Source organism: Oryctolagus cuniculus, chromosome 19, assembly GCF_964237555.1.
Source record: "Oryctolagus cuniculus chromosome 19, mOryCun1.1, whole genome shotgun sequence".
Classification (NCBI taxonomy): domain Eukaryota; kingdom Metazoa; phylum Chordata; class Mammalia; order Lagomorpha; family Leporidae; genus Oryctolagus; species Oryctolagus cuniculus.
Window position 1 is genome coordinate 42,914,179 of NC_091450.1, and position 18,495 is coordinate 42,932,673.

The 18,495-nt window shown below is 55.6% G+C and overlaps 1 protein-coding gene across 4 annotated transcripts in view; it reads left to right on the plus strand.

The window, feature by feature from the left end:
• The window catches only part of ZAN (zonadhesin), a 60,118-nt gene that overhangs the window by 4,769 nt on the left and 36,854 nt on the right, over positions 1–18,495 (plus strand). For 2 of the 4 annotated variants that reach the window (XM_070064445.1, XM_070064448.1), the window contains exons 6-23: positions 15–167; positions 1,402–1,566; positions 1,846–1,937; positions 2,101–2,179; positions 2,291–2,437; positions 3,976–4,247; positions 4,423–4,507; positions 5,795–6,346; positions 6,939–7,123; positions 12,239–12,380; positions 12,562–12,678; positions 13,083–13,207; positions 13,390–13,535; positions 14,013–14,156; positions 14,331–14,438; positions 14,541–14,710; positions 15,167–15,369; positions 18,210–18,351. In XM_070064445.1, the coding sequence (XP_069920546.1) occupies positions 15–167; positions 1,402–1,566; positions 1,846–1,937; positions 2,101–2,179; positions 2,291–2,437; positions 3,976–4,247; positions 4,423–4,507; positions 5,795–6,346; positions 6,939–7,123; positions 12,239–12,380; positions 12,562–12,678; positions 13,083–13,207; positions 13,390–13,535; positions 14,013–14,156; positions 14,331–14,438; positions 14,541–14,710; positions 15,167–15,369; positions 18,210–18,351 (3,027 nt within the window). Of the gene's footprint in view, positions 1–14; positions 168–715; positions 1,318–1,401; positions 1,567–1,845; positions 1,938–2,100; positions 2,180–2,290; positions 2,438–3,975; positions 4,248–4,422; positions 4,508–5,794; positions 6,347–6,938; positions 7,124–12,238; positions 12,381–12,561; positions 12,679–13,082; positions 13,208–13,389; positions 13,536–14,012; positions 14,157–14,330; positions 14,439–14,540; positions 14,711–15,166; positions 15,370–18,209; positions 18,352–18,495 lie in introns of those variants that run through there. The other 2 variants (XM_070064446.1, XM_070064447.1) reach the window with 2 other exon arrangements.

Sequence of the window (18,495 nt, forward strand, 5' to 3'; positions counted from 1 at the left end):
TTTTGTTCTTCTAGTCTGCGTGACACAAATGTGCAACTTTGACACCCTCAACGACCTCTGCGGCTGGAGCTGGGTCCCCACCGCCTCCGGGGCCAAGTGGACCCAGAAGAAGGGGTCATCGGGGCAGCCAGGCGTGGGGCCTCAGGATGACTTCTCCAACCCTGGCAGTGAGTACTGGCCAGCCCGCCCTCCTCTCACTTCCTGGGCTACAGTGACCGCCTTGGGACACTCTGGAGCCAGCGCCCGCAGCCTTACGCCTCCAGCAGATCAAGTGTCATCGCAGAAAGCACACCCTAGGAGCTCCTCCCAGCAGACCTGCCCCTTCCTGCCTTTCCCTGGGGGGGCCCTGCCCTGCTCTGCCCCCGGGGTCACACCTCCTCCCTCCTCCCTCCTCACGAACCCCCTGCATTTCCCACTTCTCAGTCTTGGCCTTCTCCTTCCTCATCTGCACATCTTCTCTCTCCCTCTCCTCCCGAGGGGTCCACTCCCGACCCCCTGCCCCTCCCCTGCCCCTCCTGAGGCGTGCCTTCCAGAAAGGTCTTCAGGAATTCTCCACCGACTCTCTCCTCGCCTTCTCTGCCAATTCCCTTCCTTCCTAGGGATTTCCGCTCATTTGTCTCCCACTCGCGTCCCTGCCCACGCGGCCACCCTGTTGGCTGGCTCCTCGGGCTCACAGCCTCCACGCCCTAGCCCAGCTGTCAGCGCGCATGCGCCTCGCGGTCGCCGGGCACGAGCACGCATGCGTGCGCGCTCCCTCGACCCAGCGGCCATGTTCTTCGACACCGGGCGGGCGTCGGCTTTCTCTCACCCGTGTGGGCGAACGGCCGTATCTTTGAGGGGGGAGAGGAGGATCAAGAAAAGGAAGCAACAGTGGCTCTAAGTGGACCTGAAGGAGGAAGAGTCTGGCTGCTGCCCTGAAGACAAGGCCCGCGCTTCCTGTGGCGGCGTCGTTTGTCGCTGCTGTGCCCAGGCACTTCCGGGAGGGCGCAAGGCCAGGCGTGGGCCTGGCTCAGAGCTGATTTTTTTTTTTATTATTTTTTTTGACAGGCAGAGTTAGACAGTGAGAGAGAGAGAGTTATAGACAGTGAGAGAAAGGTCTTCTTTCCGTTTGTTCACTCCCCTAATGGCCACTACGGCCAGCGCCACACTGGTGTGAGCCAGGAGGACTGGAAGAGGAGCAACCGGGACAGAATCCGGCGCCCCGACCGGGACTAGAACCGGGGGTGCCAGCGCCGCAAGGCGGAGGATTAGCCTAGTGAGCCGCAGCGCTGACCCAGAGCTGCCTGATTCTAAGGCTGTGTTGCTCCCCAGTGCCAGGTTCCGCATTCCCTGGGGCCCTAGCCTTGCTGCCGATACTGCCCGCATTCAGCCTCCCCACCTCACTGGCCTTTTCCTTCGCAGATGGCTTCTACATGCTCCTGGACCCCAAGAACGCAAAGCCGCGGCAGAAATCTGTCCTCCTGAGCCCCCTGAGCCAGTCGGCCGGCTGCCTGACCCTCTCCTTCCACTACACCCTCTGGGGCCAGTCTCCTGGGGCAGCCCTCAGCGTCCTCGCTTCAGTCTTGGGTTAGAGAGAATTCCTGGCCTTGCCCCCCGGGTTGGATTGGTGTGGATCCCTCAGGGTCTGTGGGATAGGTGTGAGATGATTCCTTGGTGTGGAGATAGGGGCTGGGAGCCCCCGGAAGCGTAGGTAGAAGGCCAGGAGAGCGAGAGGCAGGGACGCACTTGCGTTTTGGGGGAGTAGTTCCCACGTAGTCTCTCTGCGAGTCATGATCTGGAGAGAGGTTTGAAGTCATTTCCCAGGGCACTGAAACTCCTTTCTGTCTCTGATTCTTCCCGTTGTAGGAAGCATCCGGAAACACACCCTCTTCTCCGGGCAGCCCAGCCCCAACTGGCAGCCTGTGTCTGTCAATTATTCGGGACCGGGACAGATACAGGTAGAGTGCCTGGGAGGCTGAAATAGACCGAAGGCCTGGGTGCCAGAAGCAGGGGGCCCAGGGCCCAGAGCAGAGCGAATTCAGGTTGTGGGGGTCTGGGAGTTGGGAGCTGGGATGTTTACTCACCTCCCCCCTCACTGCTGCCCACTCCCCTGCTCTTCAGTTCACTGTGGTGGGCGTGTTTGGAGATGTCCCAGAGCCGGCTGTGGCGGTGGATGCCATCAGCATTGCTCCCTGTGGGGGTGAGAGCAGGGCCTGGGAGGTCCCCCCAGGACTTGGGGGTGGTGGGTGGGAGGGTGGAGTCCTGGAGAGCACAGCTTGAGTTTCTTGAATCCCCCACTTGCATGCCCTAGAGAGCTTTCCCCAGTGTGTCTTTGAAGATGCAGCCCACCCCTTCTGTGACTGGCTGCAGGCATCTGAGGATGGTGGACGCTGGGCCTGGACTGATAAAGATATGCTGGCCCAGGAAAGAAGCCTCATGAGAGAGTCCCCTCACACAGGTGAGGAGACGGAGGGGCCCTCAAGCCAGTGCGTCACTGAGCCTGCTCCCGGCTAGGGGACTGGCAGCAGGGTGGTGTTGGTGCGGAGAGCTGTTGGACGTGGTGGCGTTTATTGGGAAATCATCACGGGGCCAGAGCTATGGAGGTGACGGAGTAGAGTCAGTGGAGGATTCTCATGGCCGTGGGATCGTGGAAGCCTTCCGAAAATTCCAGGCACCTTGTTTTGTTGAGCCCAAGGCTTCAAACATCCGTAATCTCATTTCTGGTCAAGACATATATGGGTGTAGCCACTCACAGAATGTGGGTTGCTGGTATGGTTTTCCCTTTCTTATCCAGCCTTCCTTTTTTTCTTTTTTAAATATTTATTTTATTTACTTGAAAGGCAGTTACAGAGAGAGAGAGAAGGAGAGACAGAGAAGGAAAGTGATGATCTTTTGTATCCTGGTTCACTCTCTAAAAGACTGCAATAGCTAGGGCTGGGCCAGACTAAAGCCAGGAGCCTGAAACTCCATCAGGGTCTCCCATGTGGGTGCCAGAGGCCCAAATACTTGGGTTATCGTCCACTGCCTTCTCACACACATTAGCAGGAAGCTGCGTCAGAAGCAGAGCAGCAGGGCCGGCGCTGTGGCACAGCGGGTTAAAGCCCCAGCCTGCAGCACCGGCATCCCATATGGGCGCCGGTTCGTGTCCCAGCTGCTCCTCTTCTGATAGCTCTCTGCTATGGCCTGGGAAAGCAGTAGAAGATGGCCCAAGTCCTTGGGCCCCTGGAGGAAGCTCTTGGCTTTGGATCAGCTCAACTCTGGCTGCTGCGGTCATTTGGGGAGTGAACCAGTGGAATGGAAAACCTCTCTCTCTCTGGCTCTACCTCTATCTGTAATTCAGTCTTTCAAATAAATAAAATAAATAATTTTTTTTTTTTTTGACAGGCAGAGTGGACAGTGAGAGAGAGAGACAGAGAGAGAAAGGTCTTCCTTTTGCCGTTGGTTCACCCTCCAATGGCCGCCGCTGCAGCCGGCGCACCGCGCTGATCCTGGCAGGAGCCAGGAGCCAGGTGCTTTTCCTGGTCTCCCATGGGGTGCAGGGCCCAAGCACCTGGGCCATCCTCCACTGCACTCCCTGGCCATAGCAGAGAGCTGGCCTGGAAGAGGGGCAACCGGGACAGAATCCGGCGCCCCAACCGGGACTAGAACCCGGTGTGCCGGCGCCGCAAGGTGGAGGATTAGCCTATTGAGCCACGGCGCCGGCTCAAAATAAATAATTATTAAAAAAAAAAAAAAACAAACCACAAAGCAGCCAGGACTTGAACTGGCCCTCTTATACATATGGGATGGCACATCCCAGGCCATGGCTTAGCCTGCTGCTCCCCCACACTGGCTCCCAAGCCTGCCTTCCTACGGCAGAAGTGAGCAGAAACAATGATGTGTGTGGACGTCTGGGCACCTGCTGAGGTCCCCGCCTGGAAAGCAAGCACTTGCATGGCAGCAGTGGGCCTGCCCTGTGTGGGTTTCTCATTTCTCTGTTTTGCTTCTCTTGTCCAGGGCACCACTACATCTACCTGGAGGCTGACAAGTTCTCCCGGCCTGGGCAGTCCGTCCGGCTGGTGAGCCGGCCCTTCTGTGCCCCGGGTGACGTCTGTGTGGAGTTCAGTTACCACATGTACGGCCTCGGGGAGGGCACCACACTTCAGTTCCTGCTGGGGAGTCCCGCAGGCAGCACCCCAGTTTCTCTCTGGAACCGTGTGGGGTCTCAGAGCCCGGACTGGCTGAATGCCTCTGTCACCATCCCCTCGGGACATCAACAGCCCATGCAGGTGAGAGGTGCAGACAGCGGGGGCTCAGCCAGGGCTGAGAAGCTGGAAGGTGGGGTGGAGCAGATGAGAACTTAGCATCCCAGGGAAGCAGGAAACAGGAAGTAGGACTGTGGTGGCTGTAAAATGGTGGCATTTTTTAGGACTAGGACTCATTTTTCTTTCTCTTTGCCTTCAGCTGGTTTTTGAGGCCATCAGGGGCAGCAACACGGCCTTCGTTGTGGCTATGAGTTTCATCTTGATCAACCATGGGACCTGCCACGGTAAGATGCAGCCTGAGGTCCTAGGCAGGGGGTCTCCCGCCCTGAGATGCCTGCCTCTGAACGTCCCCTCATGCCTGATCCCACCCTTGGCCAGCCGGTTTTCTGTGCTCTGCCCCCCTTGCCCTCTCCCGCACATCATGGTACTTGCTTGAGTGGATGTGTCTTTGATGCTACGGGTTTCTGTAGCTGGATCCCGGATCCCTTCCTGAGAGACCCCGAAGGCAGGAGTCACAAAAACAAAACAGTGTCTTATTTATTTGAAAGGCAGAGTTACAGAGAGGGAGAGACGAAGAGATCTTCTATCTACTGGTTCACTCTGCAAATGGCAGCACCAGCTGGAGCTGGGTCAGGCTGAAGCCAGGAGCCCAGAACTACATCTGGGTCTCCCACATGGGTGCAGGAGTCCAAAGACTTGGGCCATCTTTTGCTGCTTTCCCAGGCATATTAGCAGAGAGTTGGATCAGAAGTGGAACAGCTAGGGGGATGGTGGTGTGGCACAGTGGGTTAAAGCCCCGGTCTGCAGCATCGTGCGGCATTCCATAAAGGTGCCGATTTGAGCCCCGGCTGCTCTACTTCCAATCCAGCTTCCTGTTAATACACCTGGGAATTCAGCGGAGGATGGCCCCAGTGCTTGGGCCCCTGCTCCCATGTGGGAGACCTGGAAGAAGCTCCTGGCTCCTGGCTTTGGATTGGCTCAGCTCTGACTGTTGTGGCCGTTTGGGGAGTGAACCAGTGGATGGAAGACACCCCCTGTCCCATTTCTCCCTGTCTCTATAACGCTTTCAAATAAATAAAATAAATCTCACTTTAAAAAATATTGTATTTATTTGAGAGATAGTTACAGACAGTGAGAGAGATGAGAGAAAGGTCTTCCCTCCGCTGGTTCACTCCTCAAATGGCCACAATGGCCAGAGCTGGACCAATATGAAGTGAGGAACAAGGAGCTTCTTCTGGGTCTCCCATGGGGAAGCAGGGGCCCAAGCACTTGGGCCATCTTCTACTGCTTTCCCAGACCTTAGCAGAGAGGAGGAGCAGCCGAGACTAGAACCAGTGCCCATATGGGATGCTGGTGTTGCAGGTGGCAACCCAACCTGCTTTGCCACAACACTGGCTTCTCTGCCATGTATTAAGAGTAGTGTCTGTTGGAGGTTAAGTAAGTGAGGTTGGAGATTGGGAGTAGGAGAGGTGTGAGTCAGTTGCCCCTGTGAGCCCACCCGCTCCCATCAGATGTGGGGGAAAATGTGGCATTGTGATTGTGACTAAACTAATTTTCTCTTTTCTTTGTAGTACCTGTGCCACCAGTGATTCCTATCAAAACTTTAGTTATCCCCACAGAACAGCCCACAGTCCCCGCTGAAGGTACCACCGAGCCCCCTGAAGGGACCATCGAGCTCCCTGAAGGGACCACCGAGCTGCCTGAAGAGACCACCGAGCTGCCTGAAGAGATCACTGAGCCCCCTAAAGAGACCACCATCCCCACAGAACCACCCACTGTCCCCACAGAACCACCCACTGTCCCCACAGAACCACCCACTGTCCCCACAGAAAAGCCCACAGTCCTTACAGAAAAGCCCACTGTCCCCACAGAAGAGACCAGCATCCCCACAGAACCACCCACTGTCCCCACAGAAAAGCCCACTGTTGCCACAGAACCACCCACTGTCCCCACGGAAGAGCCCACTGTTGCCACAGAAAAGCCCACTGTCCCCACTGAAGAGACCACACCCCCTACAACAGCCCGCTCCACCCTCACATCCCTTGAACCAACCACACACACCCCAAGCACCTCTCTAACCAGTACGACCCTGAGCACCACCACCACTCCCAGTCCCACCACAGGTAAGAGGTGGGTGCCGCGTTGGCCAAAGAGCCCCATGTGAGAGACAGAAACTAGGAGAGTCAGGGAGAGGGAAGCTTCTGGAAGAAAACCTGCATTCCTAGCATCAAGATGAACAGCCATGGTGACATTGGACAGCAAGAGCGGGTGGGTGTTGTTAGGAGTCTTGTGTTTATTGAGCTCTGTTACCCAATGGGTTCAAATATGTTCTCAAGGTTGTGCAACCGTTCTCACTTTCTAATTCCAGATATTTCCATCACCCTCGAAACCCCACGCTCACTCGCAGTCACTCCCCATTCTCCCTGCTTCCCAGCCTCTGGTGACCACTAACCTCTCTACAGCCACCGATTGGCCTGTCCTGGACATTTTGTGGACGTGCAGCATGTCCCATGTAGGCCTTTGGGCTGGCTCTCTGACAGCTCTCTTCATGGCTGACGCCGGCTGCCGTGTGCATCAGACCTTTGTTCTTCTCCAGGCTGAGTAACACAGGCCTCGTTCTTAGAGAACTTGAGTTTGGGAGTAGAGGAGAGACAGGAGGCCCCCGCGAGGGAAGCTGTGGGGGGAGTCTTGATGCAGGCTGTGTCTCCTCTGCAGTGAGCTGCCCTGCAAATGCCCACTATGAGTCCTGTGCCTGCCCTGCATCCTGCAAGCATCCCAAGGCCAGCTGCAAGCCACCCTGCCAGCCAGGCTGCGTCTGCGATCCCGGGCTCGTGTTTAGCAACAACAGCTGCATCAAAGCCTCTTCCTGCCCTTGCTTGTACAACAACAACAACTACGAGGTAGGACCACCAGGACGTCTGGGTTCTTCTCTGTTCCCCAGGGGAGGTGACTCTGGATCTGTGGCACCATCCCAAGGGGTCAGCTCAAAGCAGTGGTCATGCCATGGGAGAGTCATTCATTCCGCCCGTGGTGTTGACCCTTCCTGCTCCTACCCTAAGTCTCGTTCCACCAGGATGCTGGGATGGGCCCAAAAGCCGTGAGTCACTGCACCATCCTGTGCTGAGTCCTTCTTCCAGTCCTGCTACCTCTGTCATTCTCTCCCACCAAAGGAGTGTGCATGTTCCGATGGGTTAGAAAGAGAGAAGTACTAATGTTGATGGACACAGGCCACTTCCGTTGCAGCCATGGCAGTTACGGCAGCTACTGCTGCTCCTAACCTATCGCAGCTGCTGCCTTAGAGCTTGTGGGTGAATGTAGAGGGTCAGGAATTCACTTTGTGATGAAGAGCGATAGGGAAATTGCTAGTATGCTTCTGGGATTTGAGAGCTGTGTCACTGTGGCATTGGAAGATGTCACTGAGTTTGAAATGACGCTACAAGGAAGAAGGATCAGTTGAATCGGATTTTTCTTAAATGGAAATTATGTTAACAGTGCTGGTGCTTGGAGAAGGGCCTAAAGTATGAGTGGATTTCCTTGACTTATGCTAGATGCTTTTTTTTTTTTTAAAGATTTGCTTATTTATTTGAAAGGCAGAGTTATATATATAGAGAGAGCTTCCCCATCTGCTTATTTACTCTCTAAATGGCCACAATGGCCTGGACTGGGCCAGGCTGAATCCAGGAGCCTGGAAATTCATCTAGGTCTCCCACATGGGTGAGTAGGGCACAGGCACTTGGGCCATCTTCTGCTGCTTTTGCAGGTGCATTACCCAGGGAGCTGAATTGAAGCGGAGCAGCTGGGACTCAAACGAGCACTGTGGCCGGCGCCGCGGCTCACTAGGCTAATCCTCCGCCTGCGGCACCGGCACACCAGGTTCTAGTCTCGGTTGGGGCACTGGATTCTGTCCTGGTTGCCCCTCTTCCAGGCCAGCTCTCTGCTATGGCCCGGGAGTGCAGTGGAGGATGGCCCAGGTGCTTGGGCCCTGCACCCCATGGGAGACCAGGAGAAGCACTTGGCTCCTGCCATCGGATCAGCGTGATGTGCCAGCCGCAGCACACTGGCCGTGGTGGCCATTGTAGGATAAACCAATGGCAAAGGAAGACCTTTCTCTCTGTCTCTCTCACTGTCCACTCTGCCTGTCAAAAAAAAAAAAAAAAAAAAAAAGAAACCACACAAACAAAGCAAACAAACAAACAAAAAAACCCGATCACTTGTATGGGATGCTAGCATTGTAAGTGGCGGCTTAACCCCCCAAGCCGCAGTCCAGATCCCAGAATTTTTGCTTTATTACTTTTTAATGTTTAGATCTTATAAGGCTAAGTTCCCTGTGAAAGAGAAATGCTTTGAAGATACGTTTCATGCCCATTCTTATAAGTTGATTGTGATGGTTTTGGAAAAAGAAAAGAGGTTTTTTGAAGACTAAAAAAGAAGGCATTTTTTTGGTTAAAAAAAAAAAGTTACTGTCCTTGCCTCCCTTAATTGAAAGTCCCCTGGGGAAATTGCACAGAGCTGAGGCTATGAAGGATACAGGCTCTGGGTCAGCACCATCTGTGACAGTGGTAGAGCAAGCACGCATGTCATTGTGCCTTCCCAACAGCTGGGTTTAAAAACCAATATAAGACCAGCACTGTGGTGTAGTAGGTAAAGCTGCCACCTGTGGCGCCAACATCCCATCCGGGTGCCAGTTCAAGACCCAGCTGCTCCACTTCTGATCCAGCTCCCTGCTAATGCACCTGGGAAGGCAGCTGAGGGTGGTCCAAGTGTCTGGGCTCCACCATGTGGTAGACCCAGAAGAAGCTTATAGCTCCTGGCTTTGGATCAGGCCAGCTCTGGCTGTTGTAGCCATTCAGGGAGTGAACCAGTGGATGGAAGATCTTTGTCTCTCCTTCTCTAACTCTGCCTTTCAAATAAATAAATAAATCTTAAAAAAAAAAAAAACACAAACAGGTTAAATTACAGTTACACATCACTGAAACAATGTCTGATGAGGCAAGCTATGTAAATGACCATGGTCCCATGCCATTATATTGCCCAGTGGCATCATAGCTATCTTACAGGAGGACTAAACTCACTCACCAATGCCTCTCCTGGAACTTACCTGTCATTAAAGGAAGCACCACGTGACTGCTCCCCAATACCTGCTGTTGTTCCTTGGAATCTGTGAGGTGTGGGTTCCAGGATCCTCCTTTGGATACCAAATTCTGTGGATGCTCAAGTCCCTTATTTAAATGATAAAAAGATCTTCCATCTGCTGGTTCACTCCCCAAATGGTCACAACCCCCGGGGCTGAGCCAGGCCAAAGTCAGGATCCCAGAACTCTGTCTGGGTCTCCCATGTGGGTGTCAGGGGCCCAAGTATTCAGGCCCATCTGCTGCTGCTTTCCAAGGCTCATCAGCCTGGAGCTGGGACAGAAACAGAGCAGCCAGTATGTGAACCTGGCTTTCTGATATGGGAGGCCAGCATTGCAGGCCCCCTGTGCTGAGCCCCCTGTGCTGGCCCCAGGAGAAAAGCAATAAGTGCAGATTCAGTACAGAAAGTGATGTTTTTCCCTAAGTATTCTCAATCCATAGTTAGTTGAACTTGCAAATGCTGACCCTTTGGATACAGAGGGTTGGCAGTATGCAATCTCAGCTATCATTTCAGTGTATAATCAAAGAATTACTATGAGAGTGTTTGCATTATTGCTTTTCTCTCCATCTTATGTCTTCAAATTCCAGTGCTCACCTTATGCTGACAGCATCAGTCAGCCTGGACTGGCCATACTTCCCAGAGCCACATGTGGCTGGTGGCCATCTAATGTCAGGCAGGACTGAACATGAATCCTGAGCCCAAGCCTCATTTGCTGGGTGACCTCGGGCAAGTGTTTGCCTCTTTGAGTCTATTTCTGTGTCTATGCCCAGTAAGACTTCCTACCTTATGTAAGATTGGTGTAAGGATGAAATTATATCCCGCACCATACAAATTACTTAATACATGTTAATTGTTCCTAATAGTGACTTAGGAGAAATATCACAGGCAACCTATTAATTAAAGGTGCATTAAACTATTCATTGGAGCCCTGTGTTTCTTTCCAGCTCCAGGGGTTCTTCGCACTGGTGTCAGGGTTCCTACTGTCCCTACTTGGACCATTTCCTCCCCAAATCCCCTTTAACCAATGTCTGGGGTCTCCCGGAGTCAGGGTCGGGATTAACTTCAGCCACAGCCTGGGTGGAAAGAAGCATCACAACCATGAGCGTCGAGGATCTCTTTTATCTGCCCGGAGAGGTGCAGATTAACTTACGGTGAACTCATGGATGCGCTCAGCAAACCTGTAGTTAGTACATTCTGCCTGCCTGGCATTGGGTCCCTGGAGTCACCATGGTTAGGGCATGGTCCTCGCCCTCTTAGGTTTTCAGATTCAGAGTGACACACTGGGCCTCTCCTGACTCTGTCATTCAGCAAATATTTATTGAATGAGAGCTCTCTGCTGTGACATGTTGGGGCCAAGCGGGTGAGTAAAGACAGACATGGTCCCTCACCTGGGGTGCTTGCAGTCAATCAAAAATAAACATAACGGCTGGCGCCGCGGCTCAACAGGCTAATCCTTCGCCTAGCGGCGCTGGCACACCAGGTTCTAGTCCCGGTCAGGGCACCGGATTCTGTCCTGGTTGCCCCTCTTCCAGGCCAGCTCTCCGCTGTGGCCAGGGAGTGCAGTGGAGGATGGTCCAAGTACTTGGGCCCTGCACCCCATGGGAGACCAGGAGAAGCACCTGGCTCCTGGCTTTAGATCAGCGCGGTGCGGCGGCTGCAGCGCGCCAGCCGCGGCGGCCATTGGAGGGTGAACCAATGGCAAAGGAAGACCTTTCTCTCTGTCTCTCTCTCTCACTGTCCACTCTGCCTGTCAAAAATAAATAAATAAATAAATAAACATAACACAGTTAGGACAAGGATGGGAGTTTGGTGCAGTGGTTAAGATGCTGCTTGGGAAGCCCACATCCCATATCTGAGTGCCTGGGTTCAAGCCCCAGCTCCGCTTCTGATTCCAGCTTCCTGCTAATGTGCACCCTGGGAGGCAGCAGGTGATGGCTGAAGCTGCTGAGTCCCTACCACACACATGGGAGACCTGACTGAGACCTGACCCAGCTTCAGCAAGGCCCAGTCCCCGCTGCTATGAGCATTTGGGTGGTAAACTAGCCATGGAAGATCTCTCTCTCTCAAACAAAGAAATCACTTTAAAATATAAACAATGACTAGGAGAGGAAAATGTTAAATCACATTTTATATGTGTATTGAAATATCACTGTACCCTATAAGTGGGTTCAATTACTGCATTAATACAAAGTTTAAAAAATAAGTAGAGGGCCCGGTGCCGTGGCTCACTTGGCTAATCGTCTGCCTGCAGCGCTGGCATCCCATATGGGCACCGGATTCTGTCCCGGCTGCCCCTCTTCCAGGCCAGCTCTCTGCTGTGGCCCGGGAAGGCAGTGGAGGATGGCCCAAGTGCTTGGGTCCCTGCACCCGCATGGGAGACCAGGAAGAAGCACCTGGCTCCTGGCTTCGGATCAGTGTGGTGCGCCAGCCATAGCGGCCATTTAGGGGATGAACCAACGGAAAGAAGACCTTCCTCTCTCTCTCTCTCTCTGTAACTCTACCTCTGAAATAAATAAATAAATCTTAAAAAAAAAATAAGTAGAAAGATGTACTAAACTTGATTTGATCATCACACATTGAACACGTTTATGGAACTAATACCCCATAAATACGTAAGATTAAATAAGTACCACCATGGTGAGTCCCAGGAAGGAAGCCATGCAGTCCCTAGCCAGCAAGGCCTGTGAAGATCACCCTCGCACTGAGCTCTGCTGGCTCCGTGGGAGTGATTTAGAGAGGGGAGGGAAGAGCATTCTGGGATGAGACAGCAGCACACATCAATGTTCTGGGTGGGTGGGAAGAGGAAGTATGAACAAAGCCACAGGGGAGAAGGGAGAAGGGCCCCAGAAGCCATGGGGTTGTGACTCCAGATCCCTTGCTCCCAGCCTGAGGCAGAGTGGTTCAGCCCCAACTGCACAGAGCTTTGCCACTGCTGGCCAGGTGGTCGGATTGAGTGCCAGATCTCCCAGTGCAAAACACACACCAAATGCCAGCTGAAGAATGGCCAGTACGAATGCCAGCCCTATGGTGAGAGCCTCCCACGTGCTAGCCCTGGCAACAAGCCAGTACCCAGCTAGTGTGACCCCTGAACCCCTACCCCTTTCTGGAGAAGAGCAGGTGGGGAGCCATCAGGGCCACACTGGGATGTGGGTTCCAGCCTGGTGGGCCGGTGGAGGCAGCATCCAATGTACCCTTCCATTCTCGGCAGGTACGGCCACCTGCTTTGTCTACGGAGACCCTCACTATGTCACCTTTGATGGGAGACACTTCGGCTTCATGGGCAAATGCACCTACATCGTGGCCCAACCCTGCAGCAAGTCGACAGGTAACAAGGTCCCAGAGATGCCCAGCACCACCAGGGTCAGGGTTGGGGTCCCAGCTGCTGGGCAGGGGGTACCTGGGTGGCAGGACATGGCTGGAAGAAGCAATGGGAGAGAGGCCTATCAGAATCAGCTTTCTGGAAGCTGGGGTTGAGATGTCGACTCCAAAAGCAGGGATTTCAAGGGCTTGCTGTCACTGGAAAAGGGACAGGCCACAGAAGGCAGCTAGACCCGGGGCAGTGACTGGCTGCTCTGGAGGAGGGCACACATGCCCTGCTCCCGCCCAAGGCCTCCTCACCCGCAGGGCCCCCGCCTCTGAGGCCTTGATTGCCACAGTGCCAGTCTCGGGGCACTGCCCATGGCGGGTGCTCAGAAATGCTGCGCTCTCTTCCTCCCTGTCCCCACCCAGACACCTTCTTCAGGGTGACGGCGAAGAATGAGGAACGCGGACAGGAGGGCATGTCCTGCCTGAGCAGGGTTGACGTGACCCTGTCAGAGACCGTGGTCACCTTGCTCAAGGGCAGACGCACGCTGGTGAGTCCCTGCCCCACCTGCTCTGCCAGGGCCTGCAGCCCATGAGCCTCTAAGAGACCCAAAATGAGGCAGTGATGGGGCGGCCACACCGCTGTAGGTGGAGGAGGTTGTTGGGATGCCGCGGAGCTGGGGGCCTTGGGGTCATCCTTGATGCTGTGTCTTCCTTTGGCCTCGCTTTCCAGGTCGGGGGTCAGCGAGTCACCCTCCCAGCAATGCCTGCTAAAGGCGTCTTCCTGGGTCCGAGTGGACGGTTTGTGGAGCTGCAGACGGATTTTGGTTTGCGGGTCAGGTGGGACGGCGACCAGCAGCTGCTTGTGACTGTGCCCAGGTGAGGGGGCACCCAGCCGGGCAGGTGCCACTTCTCCCTGCTCGCCCCAGGACACGCCCTTCTCCCCAGCCCAGCACAGATGTGCAGTCATTCATGTCTCTCCAGGTGGGGAGGAGGCCCCTAGCTCAAGGGGCGGACCTCCTGGTGGGGGCGGGGACAGAGGCAGTGGCTTGGGGCAGTGTGGTGGCAGCAGGTTGCACTCACAGGCTGTGGGAACATGCTGGGAGTCGCCAGTGGGCTCTGGAGACGCCAAAGGGTGGCCACATGGTCTGCCTCTGGAGGGAACGTGGAATTCCCGTGCAGACCAGCACCTGCAAGACTACGCTGGAGCTTTGTTACTGCTAGACAGTGGGGTGAGGGCGTGGCTCCTGTTGCAGAACCCATGTTGGCTGTGTGCGTGTCTCAGGCCCCTAGACGCCTCCTGCCTCCTCCTGCACCCTCTCCTGCTCACCGCTCCCCTTGTCTTTGTCCCCTCAGCGCCTACTTCCAAAAGCTGTGTGGCTTGTGTGGAAACTACGACGGCCACAGCAGCAACGACAACCTGAAGGCAGACGGCCAGCCTGCTCAGAGCGAGGAGGAGCTGGGCAATAGCTGGCAGTGGGCCCAGGACGAGGACAAGGAGTGAGGGCCCCCAGGCCCGTGCCGGCCGCCCCTTTCTCTTTGACACCCGGAAGCTTCCCAGTCCTCCAGTCCTTTTGGCCCTGGGGTTCTCTGTCCTCTAGGGGTGGCCCCTGTGCTGCTGGCCTGAACAGGAAGGAGGCGTGGCCCTGAGGGGACTTGTTTGGCCTCTTCCAGGTGCCAGAAGAACCAGGCAAACCCCCCGTCCTGTGACACGGCCCTGCAGACAAAGATGTCCGGGCCCCAGTTCTGTGGCCAGCTTGTGGACTCGCGCGGAGTGTTCGAGTAGGAGGGCAGGCTGGGCCCCCTGAGACTGGGGCGGCCTCCAGGCAGGGGTGAGGGGGAGCCCTCTGTCCCCTGCCCTCTGACCGTGGCCTCGGTCCTCAGGACTTGCCTGCTCCACCTGAAGGCCTCGTCCTTCTTTGACAACTGTGTGTTCGACACGTGCAACTTCCAGGGCCTGCAGCTGATGCTGTGCGCCCACATGTCGGCTGTGACCGCCGCCTGCCAGGACGCTGGCTATGCCGTGAAGCCTTGGAGGGAGCCCCAGTTCTGTCGTGAGTTGCGCCCTGAGGCAGGGGAGAGGAAGCGGGGGGGGGGCCCCCTCCTCCAGAGGCAGGTGAGGGCTGCCCAGGCTTGGGGCATACCTGTAGCAGGCACAGACCTCACTGAAGACAGCTGCTGTTTGTTAACCCGGACGTGTTCTGGCCACCAGAGGCCACATGGGGCGTGCTTATAATGCAGACCGGCAGGCGAGGCCTCCTGGCCGCCTCACAGGCCCTGGGCTGGCCCGGGTTGCTGAGGAAGCTGCTTCAGAGCTGAGGTAGCCCCTGGGTCAGCCTGCCCCTGCCTGCCTGCCCGCCCGGGGTGGGTCTCTGCAGTGGTGTCCCGTGGGTCCCAGCTTCTGGAAGCCGCTTGCTCTCCTGGAAATTGAGCTGGGCTTCCAGCGGGGTCTGTGCGCATGCGCCCCCTGTTGGTGGCTGCTGCCTCAGGCACCCTCTACTGCTCCACAGCCCTGGCCTGCCCGCCCAACAGCAGATACTCCCTGTGCACCTCGCCGTGCCCCAAAACCTGCCACACGGGGTACGTGGGCATGTCCTGCCCAGAACAGTGCCTGGAAGGCTGCGAATGCAACCCTGGCTTCATCCTCAGCGGCCTGGAGTGCGTGCCCTCGGCCCAGTGTGGGTGTCTCGACCCCTCGAGGGGCTACTTCAAGGTGAGCAGTGCGCCTGGGCCACAAAGGACAAAGTCCTTTCCCCAGGCCAGTGCCAGCCTGGGCCGGGGTGAAAGGCAGTGTGGTTTGGGGCTGGGATCTGACTCCTTTCTGTGGCCTCGGCTCTGGCTGTTTCTTGCAGTTCAGGTTGGGGTCGTAGCACAGCACTGCCTTGCAGAGCAAGACCCCGGTTCTATCTCTCTTTTTTTTTTTGACAGGCAGAGTGGATAGAGAGAGAGACAGAGAGAAAGGTCTTCCTTTTGCCCTTGGTTCACCCTCCAATGGCCGCCACAGCTGGCGCGCTGCGGCCGGTGCACAGCACTGATCCGAAGGCAGGAGTCAGGTGCTTCTCCTGGTCTCCCATGGGGTGCAGGGCCCAAGCACTTGGGCCATCCTCCACTGTACTCCCTGGCCACAGCAGAGAGCTGGCCTGGAAGAGGAGCAACCGGGAAAGAATTCGGCGCCCTGACCTGGACTAGAACCCCGTGTGCTGGCGCCGCTAGGTGGAGGATTAGCCTGTTGAGCCGCGGCGCTGGCCTATTTTCCTTTTTTTTTTTTTTTAAGATATTATTTATATATTGAAAGTCTCATAAGGGGGAGACAAAGATCTGATTCACTCCTAAGGTGGCTTCATTATTTTTTTTTTTTTTTTTATTTTTTTGACAGGCAGAGTGGACAGTGAGAGAGAGAGACAGAGAGAAAGGTCTTCCTTTGCCGTTGGTTCACCCTCCAATGGCCGCCGCGGCCGGCGCGCTGCGGCCGGCGCACCGCGCTGATCCGATGGCAGGAGCCAGGAGCCAGGTGCTTTTCCTGGTCTCCCATGGGGTGCAGGGCCCAAGCACCTGGGCCATCCTCCACTGCACTCCCTGGCCACAGCAGAGGGCTGGCCTGGAAGAGGGGCAACCGGGACAGAATCCGGCGCCCCGACCGGGACTAGAACCCGGTGTGCCGGCGCCGCTAGGCGGAGGATTAGCCTAGTGAGCCGCGGCGCCGGCCCTAATTCACTCCTAAGGTGGCTTCAACAGCCATCACTGGGCCAGGTGGAAGCCAGAAGCCTGGAGCTATCCAGGTTTCTCACATGTGTGGTATGGCCCAAACACTCGGGCCTTCTGCTGCCTTCCCCAGGCCATTAGCAGGGAGCTGGCTCAGAAGTTTAGCAGCTGCACCTGAACTTCTGCCCATCTGGGATGCTGGTGTTGCAGGCGGTGGCTCTTTCAGCTACACCACAGTGCGAGGGCCCCCTCCTGGTCTCCAGCTGCCTCCCTCACCTGTTTATTCGTGGAATCAATTTGCTCATACTTAGCACTCCTTGAGGACTGAGTGTTTCTGTGCCCCACCTGTGCTGTTGCCCAGCATGGTTCTCTTGCTTGGTGACCCTGCCCTTCCTTGGCCCCTGTCATCAGTCTCCCCAGTGTCACTGGAGCCAGAACCTGTCTGCGGTAGTGTTTTCTTCCTGTGTTGCCCAGCCCTCACCTGAGGCCTGGGAATGACACAGGGCCCAGGAAAGCCCCCCAGCAGCTGACCTCCCCTTGGCCTTCCTCCCTGCAGCCCCTCTGTGAGGCGGGGCTGCTGGATGCTGGTGCCTTTCCCCAGCCTCTTTTTTTTTTTTTTTTCCTCCTATTCCCTTTCTCGCACCTTACCCTGCCCTCCAGCCACCTGTGCCACTGGACTGCTTTACCTCACTGGATGCCTGGTAGAAATGCCCTGGCAGCCTTCCTGATGACAGTCTTAGAAAGTTTCTCTTGACTATCTTGCAACAAAACCTGTCCCATGTATCCATGTGTGGGTACTGTGGCTGGGTGCCCTGACTGTCTCATTTGAGTGTATGTCCAGATGGAGCATTATTTATTTGATTAGATTTATTTATTTTGTGAGTATTTAAAAAGAGAAGGGGAGGATAGGAGAGAGAGCAAGAGTACTTCCATCTGCTGGTTCACTCCTCAAATGGCCACAACAACCAGAGCTAGGACAGGTGGAAGCCAGGAGCCAGGAAATTCTTCTGGGATGCCCATGTAGGTGCAGGAGCCCAAATACTTGGGTCATTTTCCACTGCTCTCCCAGGCACATTAGCTGGGAGCTGGATCAAGGGGGAGCATGCAGGACTTAATTGGCACCCATATGGGATGCCAGCCTGTGAGGCGATGGCTGAATCTGCTATGCCACAACTCCTGCCCTGGTTAGTTTTATTTTATCTATGAGATTTATCTTCCTTGTTTATGGCTCCCAATTCCCACTGGATTGCAATTCTGTTAGGACTGACACATTGTTGATCAAGTTCATCACTGAATCACTTAGACCCAGCATGATACACACAGATAAATAATCTGCAGAAATGCTTTTAACAAATGAGTGATGGAGGCCGGTGCTGCGGCTCAATAGACTAATCCTCCGCCTGCGGTGCTGGACCCAGGGTTCTAGTCCCAGTCGGGGTGCCGGATTCTGTCCCAGTCGCTCCTCTTCCAGTCCAGCTCTCTGCTGTGGCCCGGGAGTGCAGTGGAGGATGGCCCAAGTGCTTGGGCCCTGCACCCCATGGGAGACCAGGATAAGTACCTGGCTCCTGGCTTCGGATCAGCGCGGTGCACCGGCCACAGTGGCCATTGGAGGGTGAACAACGGTAAAGGAAGACCTTTCTCTGTCTCTCTCTCTCTCACTGTCCACTCACCTGTCAAAAAAAAAAAAAAAAGGTGATGGAGTGATAACCAGGGAACCAATGCTGGGCTTCTCAGCTGAGCACGGAGCCTGTGAAACTCAAGAGGCCTCCCCATGAGTGGACCAGTGGTCCCAGTCCCCATGAACTCTTGTGTTAGACCTGGAAGAAACCACTCACCTCTTCCTCCCGCCAGGTAGGGGAGCAGTGGTTCAAGTCAGACTGCAAACAGCTCTGCATCTGTGAAGGCAGCAACCAGATTCACTGCCAGCCCTGGAAGTGTGGACCCCATGAGGTCTGCAGCCAGCAAAGTGGCATCTATGGGTGCCACTCACAAGGTGAGAGGTCAGGGTGGGAAGGGGGGAGCTGAGCGAGAGTCCTGGGCATCCTCAAGCAAGGCAATGGCCCTGCCCAAGCAGCTTCCCCTGGGAGCCGGGGCTGTGAGACCGTGGCCCAGGGCCCGGGCAGCACCCTCAGAACTT